Genomic DNA, 20,266 nt, shown 5'->3' with positions numbered 1-20,266 from the left:
AAGTTGTGACTATATACATATATGTAAAGATATCTGTATATGTCTTTACATACATATGTGTGAGGCTGTCTGTATATACATACTTTATCTAAATACATATATTAAATACATTAAAATGTATAAAGATACATGTGAAGGGATGTGTGAGAGGAGGAAAGAGGGCCTGAATATATGTGTATATATTATAGATGTAACAAAATGTATTTAGGCGTGTATTACGTATTTATAGCTCCATATATAAATACACATGGCCCTATACACATATATAGCCATGTGTAAGTAACATAATAGAAGTGTAAGTGTATGGTTCTACATATGTGGGGTATAATGTGTTACATATTTATATCCCTGTAGATATAACCTGCATTGCAATACATAGGGAGGGAGGATGTAGGTGCTTATAAAAGGTATCTTGGTTTTTCGTGTGTGAGAAACACAGGTATATGTGAGAGACAGGGCCTGGGTATGTACATAGGTATAATGTCTTATGTATATCCCCACATATATACACATGCATATATACTTGCATGTGCATATGAATATATGTACATTTCTCTATATATGTAAAGATCTATAAAGGTGATTCTGTGGTTGTGTATATACATAATATTTTTATGTAGTACATAAAAAATGTGTACGTAGGTATAATGTATATGAGCCTATATAAAAATACATAAGGGGGTATATGTGTGTATAACCAATAGATGTTATGTATCATATATTAAAAGGTATGACTAATACTTTAAGTTTTTATAAGTATTCTGTAGTATATGTGTATCACATACAGGTATAATATATTATAAATCTACATCTCTATCTGTAAATTCCCCATATATACAGAGGAAAAAAAAAGGTAAGACTGTGTCTATATACACATAAACTAGATATAGCTAGAATGAATATGTGCATGCATATATAGATAATACAGTATTATTTGTGTATGTTTAAAAAGACAGATGAAAAGGACATGGATGTGCGAGTGTCTGTGTATATACATACATAATTTTGTGTGTGTGCTCAAGTCTAGGTATAATGTATTATATCTGTATATCCCTATATATACCCCCCTATGTATTTTATTTATGCATACATATTTGTATGTACATGCACATATATGTAAGTATATGGTATTATATATAGAGCCCCGTAACAAACTTGGAGATCGGTAGCAAAAAGTGTACCTACACATGTGTTATGTGTATATGTATAATTTACAAGCTGGATCTGTGTACACCTGTATAGATGTATGTGATACTATTTATAGATAACTAGCCCTCTCTAATAAGGGTGCATATATATATCTGCCTATATAAAAGATGTGTGATCTAAACACAGGGAGATAGATAGCTTTAAATGAAGGGGTTGGGGTATGCAGGTATGTGTTCAGGTATGTATAATCACTTCATATACACTTTCTCCCCCCCCCCCCCCCCATATGCAGAACATTACATATATATATATATACACACACAGCTGGAGGTATATGGTGTTATTTATATATAAATGCACCCGTGTTACACATACGGTGATATATACCTGTAGGTGTAAGGGCAGCTCTGTAAGCCGAGGGGGCTGTGCGGCCTGCGGAGCCCCTGGACGCGGCTACCCCGCGGGGCGCTCAGCTGCCTCTCTGCTCTGTTCCCTGCAGACAGTGGCATCCCCGAAGCAGCCATCTGCATGGTCACCACCGCCGCCATCGACGTCCATCGCCCCAACATCTCTTCCGACCTCTTCACAGTGGAGGTGCCGATGCGCCTGGGCAGCACGGGGACGTCGGCCAGCATCACCTCGGGCAGCGCCTCGCGGTCGACCGTCAGCTCGGGCACCCAGGCCTGCAGCGAGATCAGCCAGACGCTGGGCTCCTCCCCGGACTGCAGCGAGGACGCTGCCAAGGCCGGTGCCAGCCCACAGGCCGACCTGGTGCCCGCGCAGCAGCGGGTAGCCCAGGCCATGGTGCAGGAGCTGCTGTCGTCCCTGTCGGAAGAGGCCTGCCTGGCCCAGAAGGGGCTGGATCCCGTCAACCTGAAGCTGCCCAGCCCGGCCTGCTCGGCGGGGGCCAGCCCTGACCTGGGCCACCGGCTCAGCGTCTACAACCGCAAGAACCAGGAGAGCCTTGACGTCTTCCAGCTCAAGCCGCTCATCACCTGCCCGCAGGGCGCCCCGGCCATCGATGAGAAGTACGGGGCGCTGGGGCCCCCAGAGCCACGGCTGGGCAGGGTTCCGGAGGCGTAGGGACGCTCTGGGCATGCGCTCATCATCACTGTGCTGGGGCACGAGGCTGCCACAGGCACGGCGACAGCACTGCAGGAAAGGCGTGAGAGCCGCGGCCTCCCCCGCAGCAGCCGCCAGCCCAGGGTGAAGCCAGCGTCGCCTCTGGGCCAGCCGGGCCCTACGGCGTCTTCTGCAGCACGAGGGCCCTTCCAGCAGTCTTAGGCCAACATCGACCCACAGTGCCTGGGGGGACAGACGAGGGACCTGCCCTGCCCCCAGCCGGGCGGTGCTCCCGGGCACCGTGGGCCTTCCAGCAGTGCAGGGCCCAGCCCCCCCACGGCGCCCGGGGGCAGGACGGAGCTGCGGGACAGCCTGGCCCCCCGGCCTGACCCCACGCAGCGGCTGAGTGGGGCTGGGAATAAACACTGACAAACGTACCGGCTCCTGTGCTGCCTCCTGCCTCGGAGCCCTTCTTCATTCCCTTCCCCTCCTGCCTGTCTTCCACCCCACCACCACGCCGCGCGCTACCCCGCTGCCCGCCCAAAAAGAAGTACCACAGCAGCCCCCTCTTTCCAGTACAAGCCTTTATTTGCCCTTAGGGACTGCAGTGCGGGGTCCGTCGCCGTCCCTCACTTCTTCTTCAGGAGCTCCGTCATCTCGGGCACTGCCTGCGAGCACCAGTGCCAGGGTAGTGCATGCTCCCCCTCTGCCCCCGCCTCCCCCCAACCTCTCCCTGTGCAGCACCCAACCCCCCAGTCACTCCCCACCCTCCCACCCCTCCTGCCCAGCACAGCACTCCAGGGGCTGTGGGTCACCCCAGCTCACAGCACTCCCCACTTCTCTCCTGCTGAATAAAGCCTCTTAATTATTTAAGAGTGCTACATTTCCATTAGGTGGAAATAATGCATTCGTACAAAATTTATTAAGGAAATTGTCTACATGGTGTTTCTTCAGAATGGGACTGTCCCTGGCTTACGGAAGGGCCTGTGCTCGCCGCTGAGCCAGCGGGCATTATTTCAGGAATGGCATTAAGTGCTGGCAGAGCTGCTGCCCACGCCTCGTCACAGAGCCACTACAAGCTCCTGCCACTCAACGCAGGCGGCTCGCACACGTGAGGCACAGGCACTGGTGGGCACGGTCTGGCTCACAGCTCGGAGAGAACTGCAAGCTCCTCACGGGCATCAGTAAGGCAGCAAGCCCAGGAAAAGACAAAACCTCCTCCTGCCAACGCTGTACTGTCATACTTTATGAAGCTTACAAATACACAGAAGCACCTACGTGCAGTTCTTTCGCGAAATGGTTCATGTTCAAGAAACAGAACAAAGGCAGGCTGGCTGTGACACCCCCCAGCGCACACACTGCTGCTACTTGCAGGGACTGCATTTTGAGTGTGAAAACGATGAAATCAGAAGGCAAATTCTTGCACAAAATGACCCAAAGCAAATACCCTCACAGAGACGCCTTTAACACTCCCTAGACTGTATTATCTAAGATGGTGGGTCTCTGAAACAGTTGCCCCGCACACGTCCAAGCTGAGCCTCACCTGAAACAGGTCTGCCACCAGTCCATAGTCTGCCACTTGGAAAATCGGAGCTTCCGGATCCTTGTTAATGGCAACAATGGTCTGCAAGCGACAGCAAAGCAGCGTGTGAACAGAGACACTGGATTAACATCCAGGGCCGGGTGACAGTGCCACGCCCTATCCAGGAAACACGAGCTAAACCCTCTCCAAGCCCCTAGAAGCAGAAGATGCGCATCACGGCATTTAACGAACATTTCCTTTACGCCTCAAAAAACAAACCAACCCAAACAACCCCCTCAAAAAACCCTCCCTTCCCCGCTTGTTGCATACATCCAGGCTATCCTTCCCTGTTGGAGAGAGTCTAGAAAAAAAATTGCAAAATATTATCTGCAAGATCTAAGCCATTACAGAAATAACTCGAGGTAGCCTTTAAAGCAAGTACAATAAAGCCATGGCTAAAGGCCTCTGTACCTACTATGGAACATATCATTTGGTTTGTCACACAGCAGAAGAACAGGTGTGATCAAAGTCCCAACACCACAGTCCAGAAAAGGTCTGTCTTGGTTTAAGCTCTGCCATACCAGTAAATCATTCTCTAAATCTCTATGACAGCTTCCAGCAAAATAAGTGCGGCTGTCCACATCAAAACCTGCAACAGGATGGGGAGCACTCCATAAAGGATGGAGAAAAAGGAAAAAAAAGACAACGGCTCATAAAATGAACTTTACACCGAGCAGGCAGTCTAAACCAGACTTCCACCTCAGCGCTGCCAGCGTGAACTCGGTCAGATTGAAGGCAACATGACTCCTTGGGACAGCTTTACCCCAACAGTTATTTGATACATTTACCTGCCATTCCCAGGGAGCCACAGCTCATGTCTCTCTTTTGTTCCTTCCACTGAATGTACTTGTCCGGCAAAATTAATGGCTCAGTAGCATACACTTAGTGGCAGTAACTCAAAGATAAAAGTTTGCAAATCCTGGTTTCAGACCCACAGAAATGTTTTTGCCTCACAGGCCATTTGTATCCTGTGACTCACTATAAAGAAGGACCACATCGTATATGCAAGAAGGAAGCACCTACAGCAGAGCTGGGCTGCTGCCCTCTTGCCAGCTCACAGCCAGAAACCTGCAAGTTCCAGTCATGCCTCCCCTGAAGTATTTTCCCTGGAGTTTACCCCCATTTGCAAATGCCAGCTGCCACTGACAGTTCTACAGTGCAGGAAGCAAAACCCAGGCTGACACCGGAGGCCATTAGCTCAGCAAAGGCTTTTTCCACCCGTACTCTGAGGCCCTGCCACACTCCACAGAACCATCCGCAGGGGCAAACGCTGAGGCCAGCACTTGATGACACTTTGGGGGCTGCCAGCTCTGTCCTTATCACAAAATGATTTAACACCGGTTGGTTGCAAAACTGTCTCAAGCTTTAGTTTGGCAGCCTAGTCCTTCCTCTGTCTCCAGTAGCTGAAGTAACTTTTTAGTAAGATCTGGTTCTCTACCTCATCACTAAATCAGACTTTTCATGGTAAGAAGCAAAAGCATCACCTTGCTTGCAACAGAGATTTGCAAGTTAAATCTCTTCGAAAGAAAAGAAACTGTAGCTGCCTCACGAGGGAAGTAAAAATAAGGAAAGAAAGCAATGACGATTCTCCAGGTCTCCTCAAAAGCTGCATTTTCTAGCTTGCTATAAAAGGACAAATAAATTATACATTTCACTTGGTAGAAAGCATCTGACTGCTTTGGAAGATGTATGCTCAAGTGTGCCAGTTCACAATGCCAGATAATTCAGTGCTGAGGGAAGACGGGGGACACTCCAGAAAGTTCCCATGGCTGCGTAATTCTTTATTTGTAAAAACTGGATCTTTTCAGTAACTACAACACCTACAGGCTTGGGCTAAAAGGAAAGCAGAACACTTTTCAAACACAAATAAGACTGAACTTTACAATACACACATTTGTTTACACTAGGAAAACTACGACAGATGGGAGAAATTAAACTGCAAAGTATGCATCTCCTATCAACGAATTCCATCTGTCCTTATTTCCTATACAAGAACATCTCAAAATACCAAACGTGGCATTGGAAGAGCCAAAACAAGCTGAGGTTTTGCTGTTGCAGTATGGGACAATAGTGCTGCCCAATGTTTTTATATTGTTTTATATCAAAGGTAATTCTGACACTTAAAGTAACAGGTTCCCAGTATTGCTGGTAGTCTTGACTGAGATAAGGCAGGAGAGAGAAATACAAAACAGGGTCAGACCAAGTTTTAAGCAGCTTAAAATACAGAGTTCTCAGCCAACGGCTGATACTAACCCCACCTGCCCATCTTCCCCTCGCCCAAAAGCACAGCTGGAGACCGAACGCCTCGGAACCCAGACATTCTCCATCCTGTGGCCCATCAGATGCTAGCAGGGTCCAGAGGCAGCCAAGGACGACTGTGGTAGTACTGCACCCGAGCTGCTCTCACGGACTCTCCCACCGCCTGACAGTCCCTGTTGTCTCCCTGTTGCTGCACTGTGAGCAGAAGATACTGTTGCACGAAGACCCGTGAGCACACACCGCTACAGACACCATTATTCACACTGCTCATTAGTGACCTTCATATCCCTGCCCATCGTTCATCCTTCATTTCTAATTTCAGTTGTTTTTTCTCGTTGTGTCGACTAATGCCGACACCAATTGAGTCCCTGACTTTAGAAGACTGAGGCCCCAAAAAAGGTGCTGTATGCCAAATCCAGCTTACGTGACTTTGCCCAAAAGATACTTAAGTAATATATGCAAAAAGAACTACATTATAAGAAAGCACAGACTGTCCTACCACACAGGCTGGCTTGTGAGGACAATTATCAGTCCCATAAACCCACTGGTCTATCACTGGTTAAACACAAGGATCTGCCTGTAACGTTTTGCAAACCTTTTCCTCAGTTTTATAAGCTATTCAAAGTTCTGCATTTGGTTTCTGCCAGAAACCGTTAAGTTCACTCCCTGGGAATAGAAAAAAAAAAAAATATATATATATCCTTTTTCTAAAACTACTAACAGGGAGGCAGGACAACCTACAGTTTCTGATGTTTGGCATTCGATAGTATGATTCAGCAGGCAATTCTACTCCTCTGTACAAACACTGTACTGTGGGCCAAACTGGCAATCCCTATTTCAGATTATTTGCTTTGGCAACTAATGAGTTAAACCTTTTAAAGTTTTACTGCCATTTTATAATAGGTTTCCATTTGAATGGCTAAATGCAAGAATGTCAGAGACATCTTTTACTTTATGGAATAGTAAGTTCATAATTCAAATTGCACATTGTTATGCATGAATTAATATGTCATACTCTGAAATAAACGCAAATGGAACTATTGTATAGAATGCAGGCATGTGTGGTTTTTTGTGGGTTTGGTTGTTGCCTGTTTTAGAAAAAAGTCAATTAGCTGCTTCTACTTACCACTTTGGGTTGTAGTGCAATGGTTTTTCTACTGTGTTAGATGTTTTGCCACAATATTTTTTATTGGCAAGGCTTAGAGGGCTAGCATGTTTTAAAGAAGCAGACAAATGGGCAATCTTAACATTCAAAAAAACTGGAAAACTGGCTAAAGTACTGATGTAAAAGCAAGAAAGTAAACTCATTTCCTTCCTCAAAAATCTTTTCTAGCACATCCATCTTTATATACCTTGCTGTCTTTCATTCCAGCCAAGTGTTGGATTGCTCCAGATATTCCCACGGCAATATAAAGTTCCTAGAAAAAAACAAAAATGAGACATTTTTGGTACCCACGACATAGTTTCAGTAAGCTCGCACTAAACCTTACTCAGAATCAATTACATGCAGTAGTTTTTACATTACAGTAGTTTTCAATATTAAAGACAGCTGATGATTGGTTGCCTTCCCCACTTGGGCATGCAATGCAACTGTAAAATGAGAATCCCAAAGAGGCATCTGGCAAAGATAGATGAGAGAGGGGAGGAGAAGAGGAAGAAAAAAAAAAACCACAAAAAACCCCCAAAAGGTCTGCATCAAACGTAAGACCTGAACACACAAGACTGCTGCTCAGCTAGAAGAACAGGGCGATCAGTGTTACCCATGGCCCTGGAGATTCCCAACGCAAATATTAAGGAACGTATAACCTACAAATGGATAATGCAGTCGCCTGAAGAGAAAACCCAGGTTTTTTTGCTTGAAGCCCCTAGGATCCTTTAAGACAGAATGCACAATGCTGAAATCCAGGTCTTGAAATCTTTAAAAAGTCCCCTATGTGGCAGGATAAAACCCTTCAGATACTGCGGCGGGCTAGTGCACCATACATTTGTTGTGATAGTTTCTATTATTCACCCCAACCTTCAATCCTCATACGCCCTGAAGCTTTTCTTCCTCCATTCACTATCAGCTCCTGCTCAGGGTGAGTGAAGAAGCACTTCCCAAGGAGGCAACAACACGGAGTAGATCTTTATACTTTGGGGGTCCCAATCCAGCATCTCCAAAGAGACTTGTATTCAAAAGAGACAGAACTGTGTACGCAAAGAGATCTCTATCGACAGCTTTAATTCACAGCAGAAAAGTATTTTTTCCCCTCAGGCTGAAAGTCATCCAGGCTACAATCTATCCAAAACTAAGTCTATTTTCAGCTCCGTGACAGTTGTCCCACCACCAAAGGAGTCCAAGTAGCAGTCAAGCCTGTACTGTTTAGCTACCTAATTCTACAGAAGACGACACAAAGGCTGTACTTCTCACCAACTCATTCAGCAAGAGGAAACTAACACACAAAGCTAGTCAGGAGATTGTCTGTCAAAACCAATTAAAAGGAGGTATTTATACAATGTTTGGAGAAGACGCAACCTCAAACGCTAACAGAATTTCTTTTTTAAAAATACCAAAGTTAGTCCATCTTTAAGAACACAGAAATCTAATTCAAGAAATTATTTTTGAGGCCAGCGAGGGTAAGGGGGTCAAAAAAAAATCTTTTCCCTGTGCAACTGAAGATGTGCATTACAGTTAAGTGGCTTTTAACATGCAGAACAAAGCACAGCTGTGGAACAGGCACAGACCTACAAAAGAGGCTGGCAAATGAAGGTGTTCAAATACAGAGACCACGCAGACTGCTTGTTCCATACAGGCCTGACAGTCATTATATAAATTAAAGGAAAAAAAGATTATTGTTTTCTGACGTTTCTACAGCCACAGATTTCACCTATTACATCAGCTTTTAAACAGGAATAGATAAATAAATTTTTATGAAGCTTTTCTACAAAAGCTATCTCCTGTAAAAATTGAAGGGGAGGAAAATCAGCAGGAATAAAGTATTTCCTATTAAAAAGGCTTGCTTTGAAATTGAAACACAGAACCTAGTCTATGTATTTCCACAAAAAGACACAGCTGTTGAAGACGCTCAGAAATTTCTTAGCCTCGGTAGCTTTTTACTGAGTAGATTACTATTAGAGGTCAACCCATTTGAACCGCAGCTGCAATGTAATATAATATGTCCATATAAGAACCATAGTAAGAATGCAGTATTTTAATTATACCAAATAAAAGAACAGATGTTACAGGAGAAATTATTCTAACATCATATAGTCTTTAATGCCATTTTAATACTTTTTTAAAACACATTACTGTAATGCGATTTTTTTATTTTTTTTTTTAGAGCAATTCATTAAGTGCCAGTCATCTAGACTACCAGATACTCTTATCAGTCTGTTTAACATTGTCAAGTTCAGTCCTTGGAAAGCATCCAGCTAACCAGGAGCCAGATGCCTACGTGTATATTGTATTAAAATATCTAGGAAAGACAAGGATGTTTCATTAAAATGACATTTATAAATCACCAGGCTTATCTAAAAAGCCTTTATTATGCATCTAAGCCATACCCTTCTAGGTCCCGGGCCTCTGGCTCTCTGGCTAAGCTAACGGGCCCGCTCAGTAACACTGAGAGCAGACCGCCTCAGGAACGTCTTCGTACGAAGAACACATAGGACAGCATGTCCCTTACCAATAGTTCTGCATTGTGAAATAAGATTTCACCGCTTACATCTTAGTTTAAATCTGTTCTGCAGTTTCATAGGAGGGACACAAAGGACCCACAAGGTCTGAATGATGAAGATTCAGGACTGTTCAGCGCTCTCCAAGGAAGGAGATTCAACTGGTCAACCAGAGAGGTCATAAATGACTCAGAAATTCAGATCTCGGAAGTTTTCAGGGTAATATCCTTGTTTGCACATCTCCCCTGAAATCATTCACTTCTATCATGCCTTTTTCTGAGCCCTACCATTCCTACTGTGTTAGCGTTCAAACTCCCAAGTCAGGGCTGTAGCCCCAAGCACTAGGAATCAGTCAGGGAGGAAAAGGGAAAGCAGACTGGCACCAGAGCAGCACCCTTCCAGCTGGAGTGCCACATGCCTGCCATCGCAGCAGAGAGCACATTAAGGTCTGGAAGGAGTTCTTCAAAAAAAAAGGAGTTCATCAAAGCTCATCTATGCAGGAGACCCATGCCAAAGCACAAAACCGCATGAATCACAGTCTGGATCATGCCTCTCAGGTGCCAGCAAAGATGGCTTTACACCAACTTCCAGTTCCTGCTTTCTGGATCCCTGGAAGCTGCTCTAATTACTGCTGTCAGGTGGCTGATCCACAGCCTACAGTTACAGGCACTTACATCAAAGTCCAGGACACGGAGCAGCATTTATCAACTCCCTGGTGCTTGTGCACAGGCAGGTTTCACTGAAGGGCTGCTGCCAGCGCTGTGCCACATGAGAACGGCATAACAAAACAGCACACCGATTCTGTACCAACGGGCTCACTGCACCGGCTGATACAAATTAAGTCCCAAAAGCAATTAAAGTCAAAGAAACTTTTGGTGTGTAAGGGCATGGCGTCAGATTAAGACAATTGTCTTGCCTCACAGTAACTTAATTTCACACAGGAAATAATTACTGCACACATGACAGCCATACCACAAATCTGTATTTTTCGCAAAGTACATCATGAACACCAGCACAGCGGAAGGGACACCAGAGAAGAGAGGTAACAGCAAGAAAGAGCACAATGGAGGAAACACGCAGCACAGGAAGCTGAATGGACCAAACAGCCCGAGTGCACAAAGCAGAGGGCAGGGAGGCGCAATCAGGACGTACCTAAAGATGTGCTGTTGCAGAAAAGGCCTGGTATGCCAGCAATGGGAATACGTGAAGCGGGGAGCATGAGCACGCAGCATACCCAGTAGGTTTCTCACAGCAGCAGCCAAAGCTCATTCTGCCAGTTTGCTGGCACAAAGGCCAAAAGTGTTTCATTTGTCCTCCCACACAATAACCCACAAGACTCCCACACAATAACCCACAAGTGGGAGCCAGGACCTGACAGAGACCTTAAAGTTTGTAAGCACATATCTGCATCACAACAACCCTAAAAAGAAACAAAACTCCAAGTCCCACATTTATCCTATTCAAAGGGCCAGATTCCAAATCAAGAATCCAACTCCTCATTTGCTATCTGAAGTACTAATGTAGCCTTGGGTTGTTTTTTTTTTTCTTCCGACAAACATGACTGTGTTATGTCTTGTAGCATACTCATTGTATGCTAATCATTAAATAATTAAATCCCTTTGCTATCCCCCCTAAAGTCCTATTTCTGCGTTAAACTTACCCAACTTAGATATTAGGGTCTACAGCAAGTCTTCACGTGTGCAAATCTGCACAGCTGGCTCCAGAATCCACATAGCCAGTTACACACAGCTTGGATAAGTGTCACCAGAGTGCTATATGTGGATGATTATAATTACCAATACAGCAATGCAGTTATTTTCCTGTGCACACTGACTCTTCCGATTATTTACAGAATAATTTGCTGCATGTAGTATTATTTCACTTTTATTTGTGAGAATATTTTAAAATGCCTTAGGCTGCCTTGGGGCAATTAAGGTACATTTGTGTAAGAGAACCACAACAACAGTTTTTAGTTGCAACTTACAGTGACTTTAAATGCTGCTGAAAGAGGCTACTGTGCATCCACAGGTGCAACACAAGATGAGGTAGTCATTTTGCCGGCATGCTGTCAGCTACTATTGATTTTTACGACAATTTTTGAATTACACTGAAAATCTTCAGTGTACATCAATTTATCATGCTACCAGTGGCATGCTTTTAAACAGGCTAGTTTAATAAACCCCTTTGGCGCACATACTCTTTTTAAAGGCAGCTCTGGTATTTTATTTTCTTTGCAAGAGTGAAAGGACAATGAAATTAGAAAGGAATCTTTGTAATGAAAATTGCTTCATACAAGTGATTTCTTCCAATTACAAGCTATTAACCCAATAAAGTATTTTCTGGCTTGACATTAGTTCATACATATTACACTGTATATCAAACAATTACCTGCTATGCACTGCTTCGATGCATTGAGTATGTTCCACTCAAGAAGCACGCATTACTAAACTATATCCCAACTACAGTTTCTTTTTCACTTAAAGAACCTTTGATCGGCCAAGCTACGTAATTACTCTTAAGCGCGGTTAGGGTGTCTGCTGGAGTGCAGGGCCACACAGCAATTTTTTTTCTCTCTCTAGGGAAAAGCACATCAATTGCTTTCAGCTAAATGCACTCACATATGAATATTTTAGTACAATTTAATGTTTCTGCACCAACCCCAAAGGAGCAGAGCATCAATTTGTGAACATAGTTTTCGTGGAGTTAAAAGCTACACTGGATAATGTAGGATGAAAGGGGTTGTCAATCCTTAGCTTTTTAGCAAGCCAGAGAAAGGTAGTCTGTAAATTCAGTCCCAGCTGCACACAAGCAGCTCTCTGAAGTTTGCCACTATAAAGCGACTTTTCAACAATAGTGAATTATCAGAGGAGATAATCCAAAAACAATTTCCCAAGCACGGTCAGTTTTCCCAGCACTATTCCCTCTGCTAGCTATCTAACAGCCTCAATCATTTAGATTCAAAGTGCACCTGCTGGTATGTTAGTAACACCCACAAACATCATGTACAAATAACACATTCCTACAAAGAAGCTAGCTGAAGGCTGAAGAAATAATGTACCATGAGAAACATTAGTTTCTTAATATTCTCTTGTACATGTACAAAATTAGGAAGTAATGAAGACCTTATTATCCATAAACAAGGAGTAGAACATCTTTAAAGTAAGTACAGTCTAGATGACAGGAGTGATACCTCTCATGAAGCTAAGGGAATTAATTAGTTTATTCTGTTGTAAGTAATTTTAGGTAAGAGCTAGAGAACAAAAAGCAACAGAAACACTGGAATAAAATATACCTTGTTTCACTTCCCCTACGCTTCCCCACAAGAAAACATGGGAAGATATGCTAACCTGAGCAAGCAAATGATCCCTAGGAAACCAATGGGAAGTAACAGCAAAGAAGAGTTAGCATCCACTTATTACACAATGAAACCATGAGTCACTTGTGCATTTTGGAGAAAACAAAACCGGGCTAGGTGAAATATTTGATTGATTCGCCACCAAATACAAATAAACACTAAACATAGGAATAACACAAATAACGTGATACTGTCTCTCTCCCTTCCTGCTACTCCAAAAGCAAGCAGATGACTACTAAGCGCTAGAAAGCTACCCACTGCACTGAAAGGGACTGCCCAGTAAAATACTGGGGCATATACAAGCTCAGAAAGCATCCCATCCTCTTGCTGGAGCAACAGGAATTCCACTCCTCTGTAAGAGACTACTCTGCAACTTCATGTATCTCTCTGCTTCCTTGCTACTCAGCTTTCCTTTTCCTGCTTCTAATCTCACCCCACTCCTGCATTTTCTACCTAATTTAACATGTTAAGTTGTTCCTGTTCTTCCATGGCTTTGGTGCCTTTCAGCTGAACCAACATCTACCTCTTCAGCATCTCAACTGAAGCTGCACCTACCGCTTTCAACATGCCTCTTTTCCCCTCATTATTACTGTCAATTCCTGACCTCCCTTTTGAAGTTCCTGCAATCCATTACATCCAGAGAGACCCTCTGATATGAAATCGAAGCTTAAGCACTGAAGCTAAGCAGGTCAGCAAGTTTACTCCTGGCAATCGTATCAGAACTACACTGAATTCCCATCTGCCTTCCCCACCCGAGGTTTCTCAGCACATGCGATACCCAAATGCATCTGCCCTCCATGCAATCATACCATGTCTAGCACGATCATCTAGGCCAGTGTCAGTTATTGCTACATCATGTATTTCCTAACTTCTGCCTTCCTCAGTTTGCCATCTCATTTTCTTGTTGCCTGTTAGTATTTTGTGCCCTACGTTGAAAGCAACAAGGTAGCAGCAACTGAACACCAAAAAAAACCCAAACCCAGGTTCTGCCAGGCTATGCTTCCCCTGCTGGGTGGACCCTCTGTATGGCACCCTCCTCAAGAAGAAAGCCTTGCAATGAAGTCCGAGATGGTGAAGGTGAGGTGTTTAGCTGTGGTCCACCAATGGCTGACCCCAGATGGACACCTTGAGTCCTACAATTGTGAAATACTGGACTGGCCATGTCTTCCCTATTGCCACCTAGGAAAACCTATAAAGAAAGCTAAAGCGGATACAGAACTGGAATCTGAAAGAACAGACTTCAATACAGGAAAATACAATAAATTAGGAACGAGTGAACATTTAAACTCTGAAGAGACTAAACTAGAAGGATGCCCTTCAGGCAGCAGCAGATTCTTTGTAAGGTCAGAGGATAACATTAACAGCCTAAAGTTACATACACTTTCTGGAAAAAAAAAAAACCTTCTCAGTGCCTCTTGAGGGTTTTTTTTGTTTTTGAGGAGTGGGGGGAGAAGCTGAGAGCAAGATAATCCCAGTACAACTCCATCTTCCTTCAAAAGCTAAAGGGAGAATATAATTACAATAGGACACCAGGGAAAACTTGGGAGACCATGGGGATCCAAACATATGTGCCTAGTGGCACTGCTGACAGTGTAGGATTTCCCACCCGAATCCCAGATGCTGCTCCAGAAGGAAGTCTCCAGGTCCCGCACAGTAACTACCAGCCCTGTGAATGTAGTTTTAATACCCCAGATGGCTGAAGTGGCATTACACACCTGTTTGTAGGCATTCAATCATGCCCTATGTGCCCCTTCCTCACAAACCTGTACTGCCAAGTCAGAGTTCAGAAAGTAACAGAAGCTACTTAAGGCTTGTAGCAGTTGCTTTCCTTCTCTCACAACAGTCAGAATATTTTGTTTAAATATTAGAAAATTATGCAAGTTCATTAGAAAGATTACATAGTTCTTTTTATGTTAGAAATGCTGCTAATTACACTTAGGGTAAGGAAAGCTAACACTGAACTAATAAAGCATTCATGTTCCATTTAAAAGAGTACATTATTTAACCGCTCTTCTCCTCCCTCCTTTTTTCTTGTTCATTGCTTTCTTTTTTTGTGAAAAAGATAGCTGGGAAGATTTTTACTGTGAAAACTAGCACCCTGACTAATTGAAAAATTCTTATCTAAAAATAGCAGTTACTCGGGGAAGCGGGGGGGGGCTTGATTTGTGCAGGGAATTTAGTATTTTCTAACTGGATATACTTAACTAATACTTAACAATAGGCACTCATGGGAAAGATATTCTTATCTAAAACTAATTTGAACAATCTTACAGGGGTTTTTTTTCTGAAAACAGAAACTACATACAGTGCTTAATCTGAGAACTGCATTTCCTTTTTCTGTGGAACACCTGCATATAAGCAGCAGCGGAAAACAACTAGCTTCTAACTTAAAAAAATACACTCCTAAAATGGTTATCACTGATTAAAGACACTGAATATACTAAATTACTTTTTTAATTAGGAAGGTAACATTTTATGTTTTAATCTATTCACTTATGCCTAAAAATCAAATAATACAAATCGGCCTTCTCTTTCGTAAGACAGAATGTTCAAACAGGAGCTACAATCAACTGAAATCAACAGGTAAAAAAAGCTACTAACAGAAAAAAAAATAATACACCAAACATTTTAACAACTGGAATAAAACTATACAAAAGAAAAAGTTACCAACGATCCAGCCAAAAAAACCCAAAATGCATAAATCCCAACACGAACTAGAGGTCCGAGGCTATTTTGGGAGTGTGGATGTACCGTACAGAACTAATTCTCAAACAGAACGAAGGTGAAAAGGCGAAGTTTGTACTCCTTAATCAACTGCATTGTTTCATTACTTCAGCAAAACGAGCTACAATTGTTTCTTGACTGGCAGTTTGTTCATGTATTAATACATGAGCATTTCAGGAAAGCTGCTGTGGCTGCAAGGTTCTCACATCCTGCGATGCACTGTCTGGGCTGTACTCTTCAGACCACAGCCAGTAATTCCATGACTGGAGTACTCTGTACTCTGAAGAGCACAGCCCAGACCAATGACCAAAATTACCCTTCCTTCACCAAATCCACAATCAAAGGCACAAGGGAAGAAATAAGGACATCTTTTACATGATTACCTTCTTACCCAATGAGCAGCACAGAAGCACTCCCCAGCAGTCATACACGAAAAGCAGCAGTAGAAGCACCTCCTCTTCCCGAGCTTGTAACTGACTCCTCTCCCTCTGTAGTCTCAAAAATGACCCAATTCCAGGGTCCTTTAAAACAATGCATTCCAATCCTCCACTGAGACTGGGCAAGAGACTATTAATAGAAGAGTAAGATCATACGCTGAGATACTTTCCCATCAGAAACGAACAGCTGCACAGGAGACCAAGTATGTCTCAAACTCCAACAGTTTCTCGTATCCAAGATTCCTCCCCTGCTTAAAACCCATGCGCCCAGGAGGGCATGCACAATGTCAACTGGAGTTCAAAACCAAACACAAACCCCAGGTCTCGGCTAATACAACTAACCAATGTACAAAGCTGCCTTGCAATTTTCCAGATAAAACACCATGAGCTCTCCCTGAACTAGTGATATCGAGCATACCTCATAGGAAAAAGAAGCAGCCATCTTCTAGAAAATTGTAGCTAGTATAATCTTGATGTGAACAAGAAAGCTTTGTTCTACTTCTTCATTAAGTGAATTCTATCTTCCACTGCACAGAATAATTTTCTAGCTAAAGAACCAAAAAGATGGTGAAGTAGAATTAGGAATGTAAAGTAAGAATATGCAGCTTTAAACTGCCTCATACTTAAGACACCCATCCAGCACACTGAAAAATCAGTTCCTCTGTAGTTGGCAGCTCCGAGGGCTTCGTATCAATTCAACTTCCACCTCTCCTTACAATTAAGATAAAATATTTTTGATACTTCTAAGCCACTGTATGCTGTCCCTGTATATATTTTAAGAATAAATATTTGAACAATTTGAAAGAAGGGGCATATAGTTTTCAGTACCCTTCATAACTCTCTACTTAATATTTGTTAAGAAAGGAGATGAGAGAGAAATGCTTCAGCCTGCTGACAAAAAGATGTAGCACCATGCGATTGTGCCAGTGAGGATCGTTTATTGACACCATAGTTAAACATTCATTACTCAGTCCTGACTGACTAAGGGCTATTTTAACAATCTTGTAGAAGAAGATGACAACGATGACATTGACGTGATCCTACGATGTGGCTGTATATTCTTATGATTTCCACATGCTGCTACAAGCCATCTGTGACAAGTTATAGCACTGTATCTTCATCAAAACCTAGTTTTTCGTTTCATAATTGTTTATGTGTCCTTGACTGTGGAAAGAATGCTCATTGTTGAGCCTCAAGACACACAAACCAGAGCTGAGCTGTCTTCAAATTAGCATTCACCACTTCACTAATGGATATGTGGGTAGTGAAGAACGGAGGATGGCCAGTCTCATCTCGGGCCCTTTCAAAGTACGCAGTTAAGTGACACTCAGCTCACTCCCTGGTTTTCAAAGGTTTGGGTATGCAACAACCAGCTAAAGACTGCCTCCTTATGACAACCAACTCTGCCTTCTTCAGAACCTGCAATTTCCATGTATGTTGCAGTTGCACTTACCGAATTAATGTTGATTAGCCTGCTGAAACCTACAGCTGCAGTATGTTGGGCCTTATGCCTAATGCATGATCAAAAGAACGGGCATTATATTTAAATCTGAATGTTCTTTTAGCAAAGAGGAAGTGTTACGCTGAGAGCTACAGCTGTCCTGAACTATGTCCAAAAAACCAGTAACTGCACACTATGCACAAAAGACATGGCCAGAAAGAAGAGTTAGGGTCGCATTTATAATCTGTAAAGCCTCACAATTTCCTGGCACAGCAGAGGTTACTATCACTGCTATCAAGATTTTGGAAGGACACTATGCAACCGGATGGACCTTAAGTCTTGTCAATAGGTCTATTTCTCAGAAGCTGCTTTTTGTAGCAGTTGGTTATCACATAGATTTACAGGTTAAACATTGGTGTGCCTAGAAATAGCTCCATTTAGGCCTACAGGGCTATCAGATGGCCTCTGATAAGGACTGAAAACAAGAGCAGCAAACATCCCTATCCATATTTCAAGACAGAAGAACTTGGAATCACGAAGTATCTTGTCCAAGAAAACCCAGCAAGCAGAACCGACAACAGACTCCAGGAATCACAAGCTCCTGTCTTTGGTATCTTCAAGTACTGCTCTATTCTGCTGGATGTATTACTGGAAAAGTAATGGTCATGGTTTGAAGTTCTCAAATTTGCAGCTCTTAACGGTACAAAGACTACACATTTCAGATCCTGTCAAGGCTTTGGACATGTACAGCTTTTTACTGTTCAATTATTGTGGTTTTATAAATGCAGCAGTTGAAGTAAGACAAGTTTCTCTGCTAAGGTCCAGCTCACTCTCCCTTACTGGTCTCATTAAACCATTAACAAGTAAAAAGTTGCTCTTTGGTGCCTTCCATCGCCGTAACACACGCAAAAAAACCTGCTTACTGAAAGGTTAAACATTTACTTGATTATGTAGCTCAAAGTGTATATATGACAGATTGCCACACCTGCCCATGTTCTTCATCACTATTCCTTACTCATGACCATGACATCCTACCTCAGTACATGCTAACACACATCCTACCCCCCACTTGAGATGAGCTACATTTTCAGCTTCTTATTTACTCAATTTACTAAAGCTGAAGCGTGCTTTATTTGTCTACCACTTCCCCACATTTCCTCAGGTCAAAAGGAACAACAAAAGTAGACTCCTACCTGACAGAAAGCCACCCCCCAGATCCGAAGAGACACAGGGACAGAAATCAGTCCCCTGTGGCATCAGGATGCATAGCAGAAAAGATATGCAGCATGTTATTTCCCAACATTAAACCACTCATAAGAGTACACCCTTGGTATTTCACTCTACAGCAGCCAACCTATAGATTATTTACCTCCTAAATTTCTTGCAGTTTCATTTCTTACAAAAATTTTACTTAGAATGTAATGCAATAATCCAGTTACAGTTACCAAAACTTAAAATACAAATCATCACCTGTAAAAAAATGAAAAAATGCTCTTCCCATAGCAATAATTTCAATTTTATGTTGGCAATGATATCTTTCAGCATATCAACAATAACTGTTAGAAAACGAAAAAAGGTTCAGTACAGGCAACTATAAAAAAAATCCAGCACACAAAACCTCTGACAAAAATGTCTCCAGAACCCTTCCGACTGACCCAAAATAGAGCTTTACATCACAGCTTGCTGCTGTAGTTTTGTAAATGCATAGTCAAGTGACACTATGACAATGGGCACACTAAGATTTTCCTGTTAGGCTCAGTATTAAGACTTAGCTCATTTCTAAGCATTTGATTTGAAGGAAAATCTATGCTAGAAAACATCACAGCTCTTGTATGAAAGATATTTCCATACTTACTGGTGCTACTATTTTGCCCGTCTGTCCAACTTGCATGTCATTAGGAACAAAGCCAGCATCAACAGCTGCACGGGAAGCTCCAACTAGTTGAAAGAAAATATTTCCAATGTTTTCTTTTAAAATATTAGCGAGCCAAATTTCTATCACCATAAAAGCACACGTATTTTACTGAAGAGTCCCACACTGTAAGGGCATGTATTTAGAAACTTCCCTCTTAAAAGCTCTTATAGTAATCCCTCCCTATACCACTGGCTGAAACTTCCAAACACTAAGTGCTAATGCACTTCATAAGCAACAGGAAATCCTCACTCCCAGCACCAAAGGGCCATATATTTTAAACCGAGGATTTCAGTCTGGCATATTGCCATTATTTTCTCTTGTTGCTTTGTCAAAAGAGGATTTTCCCATAAATGCCTTCCCATAATGTTCCTCCAAGTTTGAACTGAACACATGTGCCATCTTACACTGCTGTGGAGCTCAAAAGTCAGGCATAGTGAAGAAAAATATCAAAGTAAACTTGAAAATGCCACATAGACGTTTAGTTAGTGAAGCCACCAATTTAAGAACAAAGCCATTCATGTAGAACTGTAAATTTATTATTACATGTGAAATCTAAAACTAATGTAGTTAAAATGTTAATGCAAACAGTTCCTCCTTCTCTTTCAACCTTTCCTTAAAATATTTTGCTGAAACACTGTACATGGTGAGTTTCCTCCTGTTCGTACAAAAGCATAACAAAGAGACAGAG

The 20,266-nt window shown here is 42.7% G+C and overlaps 2 protein-coding genes across 7 annotated transcripts in view; one reads left to right on the top strand and one right to left on the bottom strand.

Annotated features, from left to right (window-relative positions):
- TMEM266 (transmembrane protein 266) overlaps positions 1-2,648 on the top strand; it is an 86,497-nt gene extending 83,849 nt beyond the window's left edge. For all 5 annotated transcript variants that reach the window (XM_055805738.1, XM_055805745.1, XM_055805718.1 and 2 more), the window contains one exon: positions 1,649-2,648. In XM_055805738.1, the coding sequence (XP_055661713.1) occupies positions 1,649-2,232 (584 nt within the window). In that variant the 3' untranslated portion in view covers positions 2,233-2,648. The remainder of the gene's footprint in view (positions 1-1,648) is intronic.
- A 132-nt stretch (positions 2,649-2,780) lies between these two features.
- Positions 2,781-20,266, bottom strand: part of ETFA (electron transfer flavoprotein subunit alpha) — a 31,016-nt gene continuing 13,530 nt past the window's right edge. The window contains exons 9-12 of one of the 2 annotated variants that reach the window (XM_055805789.1): positions 19,519-19,601; positions 7,405-7,470; positions 3,755-3,835; positions 2,781-2,879 (exon numbers count right to left, since the gene is read on the bottom strand). In XM_055805789.1, the coding sequence (XP_055661764.1) occupies positions 2,841-2,879; positions 3,755-3,835; positions 7,405-7,470; positions 19,519-19,601 (269 nt within the window). In that variant the 3' untranslated portion in view covers positions 2,781-2,840. The remainder of the gene's footprint in view (positions 2,880-3,754; positions 3,836-7,404; positions 7,471-19,518; positions 19,602-20,266) is intronic. The other variant, XM_055805794.1, reaches the window with a different exon arrangement.

This window comes from Falco peregrinus, chromosome 1 (genome assembly GCF_023634155.1).
Source record: "Falco peregrinus isolate bFalPer1 chromosome 1, bFalPer1.pri, whole genome shotgun sequence".
In the NCBI taxonomy this organism is placed as follows: Eukaryota; Metazoa; Chordata; class Aves; order Falconiformes; family Falconidae; genus Falco; species Falco peregrinus.
Note: the sequence above shows the minus strand (reverse complement) of the source record. Positions and strands in the feature narration are given on the sequence as shown.